Source organism: Arachis duranensis, chromosome 1 (assembly GCF_000817695.3).
Source record: "Arachis duranensis cultivar V14167 chromosome 1, aradu.V14167.gnm2.J7QH, whole genome shotgun sequence".
In the NCBI taxonomy this organism is placed as follows: Eukaryota; Viridiplantae; Streptophyta; class Magnoliopsida; order Fabales; family Fabaceae; genus Arachis; species Arachis duranensis.
The window spans coordinates 96,391,940-96,396,405 of NC_029772.3; the positions used below are offsets into that span (position 1 = coordinate 96,391,940).

Below are 4,466 nucleotides of genomic sequence, written 5' to 3' on the forward strand. Positions count from 1 at the left end.
CTGAAACAGAGAGAGAGACACATAAAACGAATGAAAATGAAAAATATATATTAATAAATAAATAAATTACGAAAATTTATTTCGATTTTAAAATGGCAGGTATTGTAAAATGACATTTTTACCCACCTGATAGTCAAATTTCATAAATTCTTTTTTGTTTCCCTTTATTGGGGGTAATTAAAACTGGTCTTGGATAAGGTTGTGGGTGTGAATGTGTGGTGTTATGTGGCACAGAATAGAGTCAATGCAAAGTTACTATAACAATTGGATCTTAGTACATTACTCATTTCTGTTTTGTGATTTAATTTCTACTAATAAAGGAAGCACAGGAGAAGAAGACAATCCAAAAATGTGAAAAAGCAATTGGGGAATTGAAACTGCATTACTACTTTTTGTTTTTTCAAGTGCTTTTTATCGTGCTATTCACTATACATAAATAAAGATAGATAATCGGAAATAAAGGTATCATATTGCATCAATACTAACCTCCACATATAAAATATTTTATATTAAATAGTGTATAAAAAAAACCTTTAAATTAAAATAAAAATATTTCTTTATCATGTGCAAATGTGCAATCTTGTTTAGAATTTTATGTTTTTCTTTTAGAAAAGTATAGAGAGAAAATGAAAATTCTAAATAATTTAAACAATGGATATGTCGATGTTCAATTCAATAAGTATGTAAATAATTATGTTAATTTTTAATTGGATAGTTATTCTTTTTAAATAAATAATTATGTTCAATTCAATAACTATGCTCATGTACAATTAATAATAACTAAATGTTCAATTTATTAAATGTGCATATAGTATTTTAATGTTAGAATTAAAAAAATAATTTAAAGTGAAATATTCTTTTACTTTATTGAGTCATTTTTATAACACATTGTTTATATTATTCATAATCTAGCAAAACCATTTTATTTTTTGAAAGGTTGCTTAGAACTTTATGTTGAGATCGTTTATATAGGTTTTCTTCCTCTTCTCTATTATAGTTTAGTTTATTTTTTATTTGATTCATTTGTAACGGGACCCAAAGATGGATCAAGGTTAAGTTCCGTTTTGGCTATGGATAATTCTAACATAATTGGGGGGTCGGTGTACTGATCTGCAACAACGAAAGCAAAAACAGAGAAATGAATAACAAAGGATAGGGACAAGAATATACGGCACAAAAATAAAAGGAACAAGTTACGAGAAAATTATTTTTCTTTTACCTGTTAGGAGATGAATATTTGTATTTTATATAAAATTGATAGCCAAATATATTAAATATGTATTTAATTAATTAAATAATAATTTAGTTAAATATATTAAATTATATAATTATTTTTAATTAATATATGAAGATAATTATAAGTTAGTTTTTATAGACCAGATTTTCTGTGAGTAAACTATGCGTATACAATTAAGCCGTTGTTTAAGCTAGAAAATCCAACTGAGAAAGTTGAAGAAGTGAAACTAATAGTAATTTTTTAGTTAAAATGGCATGTGCGTCACATGGATTGGGAAAACCGGTGTATGAAACAATCATTTATATTACAATATTGGATAATATTTTATACTTCAAAATAATTAATAAATACATAACAATTATAATAAAATCATTTAAAAGCTTTTTATATTTTTTATCTATTTAGCTTAAACTAATTATACTTTTTTTTTATGAGTTTCCAAAACTGTCATGATACTCCACGCGCTTTCTTAATGATTTGTCATTTGAATGTGTGTTAAACACTAAACAGAAAGAAAACAGCTTAATAGCTTACAGCTAGAGAACAGAGTAGTTAAAGGGCCCACCAATGTCTAAATCTCTAACCACATAGCCACACGCGTCTTGCAACTGTAGTGCGTGTCTTAAACATGCCTCATCAACGCGTCCTATCCAATCCTTCTTCTTTGATAATATATAAGGAATTTTTTATTTTAATAAATAAAATAAATATAATATTTACCAAAATAAATATTTTTACGAAAATTTATCGATTTAAATTCTCTTACAATATTTTGTTTACCGTATAAACGAGATATGGCACGTCAGTGTGATACGTATATATCTCGTTTACAGTGTAAACGAGATATGCGCAATGTCATCTTTGTTTACACAATAAATGAGATATGACCCGTCCACGTCTATATATATAAGTCGTTTACAGCTTAGTTCCGGGCTCCAATTTGACTTTGTCAACATCTTTCTCATTATACCTTTGACTAAAGTGGTGATGGCGCGCCAAGCGGAGAATGACAGAGACATCAACAGGCTGAACGAGACGACACATTACGCCGGGGTGGCCGACTTCGAGGTTAGTTTCGTTATGGTTGTTAAATTTAAGGATGTGGCCATTGTTAGGGTAGTCATGAAGATCAAGAACGTAGTTATATGAGTTAGGAGTTAGGTTTGTAGGTTGAATTTAGAACTCTATTCGCTTGTGCTAGGTTGGTATGACATAATTATTAGTTTGGAACTCTGTAATATTTGTTCTATGTTGTTAGTATTTATAATTCTGTAGTTAAGATTTGCCTATTTACGAATGTAGAGACATGTGTAGGCAAGAAAGTTGAAATATTGTATTCGTAAGGCTAAATTTTTTTTTCATGCTTCAAAGGCCTCACCTCCTACTGCCCCGACGAGTGAGTCATACTTTACCTCCACCGGATGCCAACGTCCCATATCTGCCTGAGGCCAGATTCGGCAATACGATGCTCTTCAGGGATTTTACTTTTGACAATTTTCTAATTTCGGCACTAATGGAGCGATGGCGTCCAGAGACGCACATGTTTCATCTCCCGTGGGGTGAGGTCACTATCACCTTGCAGGACGTGGCGTATCACCTAGGCCTACGCGCACACGGTAACCCCGTCGGGGGCTGCCTCCCTGACTCTGGTAGGTGATACCATACGGAGACGTCGGCGTTGGTGGAGCAACTCCTCGGCGCCAGGCCTCCCATGGCAGTATGTTGTTGTATGTTGCTGTTTCCGTCTTGCGCCACCGCAATAAGCACACTCCACCGTACTTGCCATATAGATGCATGTCGTCTACAGATACAAACGGCTTGCAATGCTTGAAGGCCTCGACATATGACGGGAAATCCCAAAATACTTTGTCAAACATGCAGCAGTCGCGTCCCATGAGGTGTCCTTCGTAGTACGGTTTGACGCGTAGGTCACATATGGTGCCGGAGAAACAGCTCAGCAGTGCCTGAAGCAATTTTGGCACCTTGTTGTACGACTCTTTCCAATCACCGTAGATTCGTGCAATTGCTTTCTATTTTGCCATCCACACCTTTCTGTATGAGGGTTTGAAGTGATAGCTTGCCTGGACTACACCTTGCAAGACCGGGATAGTGACAGAGGGGTTGGACTGAATCAAGGGCAATATGACTATGCAGATGCGACTGCTATCTAACTGACGATGGTCTTGAGACATGGTGGGTGCTAGACAGCTGTGTGGTCCACCAAACCTCCGAACCTCCCTAATCACAACAAAAAATTTATTCTTACACTATATCTCTAACCAAAATAACATATCATACAAAACTACTCAAATTCACAATTAAACGTGAACTTACCAATATCCGAGATTCTGACGAAGGGCCACACGGATGCTCCATTGATACCCACTGTTGGCTTGACGGCACTACACATGGTACTCTAACCGGTCAGACTCGATCACCCGGTACTCAACACTCCTGCGAATACTGTAGTTCTTCACACCTTGAATCACCGCCTCTCGGCTTCTGAACCTGTGTCCGACCTGAAACTCTACACCGCCGTTTAGGTTGTAATCCACTCCACAGGTGTCAGAAACTGGGATCCTCTCATGCATGGCGTCCAGATCTAGACTGTGATAGTCACTTGGCATAGCCGATAGCGCTGGAATCGGGTGAGGTGGAGGCAGCACATGGCGCGGCACAACCCCTGCAGGTGTCTCCGGCACAAACTCATCCTCATCGCCACCATCGGAAGACTCACTGTCCGCACTGTCTGCCACGTAATCCTCGTCTGACTCCTCCTCACCCTTCTTTGTCTCATGCTCCGGAATCGTGACATGAATGGGTGGTGGTGCGAGAGGTCGGTCGTCATGCACATAGGTTTTGTGTACGGAACCCCACTACCACCGTGACCCACCTTGGCGGACAGCTCCATTACCTGTTCACACATGATCCTCCCATGAATGTCGAACATCAGTCGCACATGCTCGTCCCCGTGAAGTCGGAATAATCGAAACCGGAAGACTCCATTTTCCATGGGTGCTAGCAACCTATACCCCACCCTACCTACCTCCCTCGCTTGTGTATCACCGAGCTTGCTCAATATCAAATTCTTCAAATCTGACAACGTCTCCACACGCTGAGTGCGAAATAATATCGGATCCTGACACTCAAATGTCACCCCGTTGTCGCCATTTCTCATACGACAATTGGGATAAACAAGCACAATTGTGAATAGATTGTTACTGGCCAT

At 37.5% G+C, this 4,466-nt stretch overlaps 1 protein-coding gene across 1 annotated transcript; it reads right to left on the minus strand.

Moving 5' to 3' along the window:
* Nucleotides 1-2,808: 2,808 nt before the first annotated feature.
* On the minus strand, nucleotides 2,809-4,466 carry LOC107465085 (uncharacterized). Its single transcript, XM_016084068.1, has 4 exons — nucleotides 4,131-4,466; nucleotides 3,659-4,020; nucleotides 3,319-3,475; nucleotides 2,809-3,201 (listed from the first exon to the last, which is right to left on the minus strand). Exons 1-4 carry the CDS (start codon nucleotides 4,464-4,466, stop codon nucleotides 2,809-2,811), a joined length of 1,248 nt encoding a protein of 415 aa, XP_015939554.1.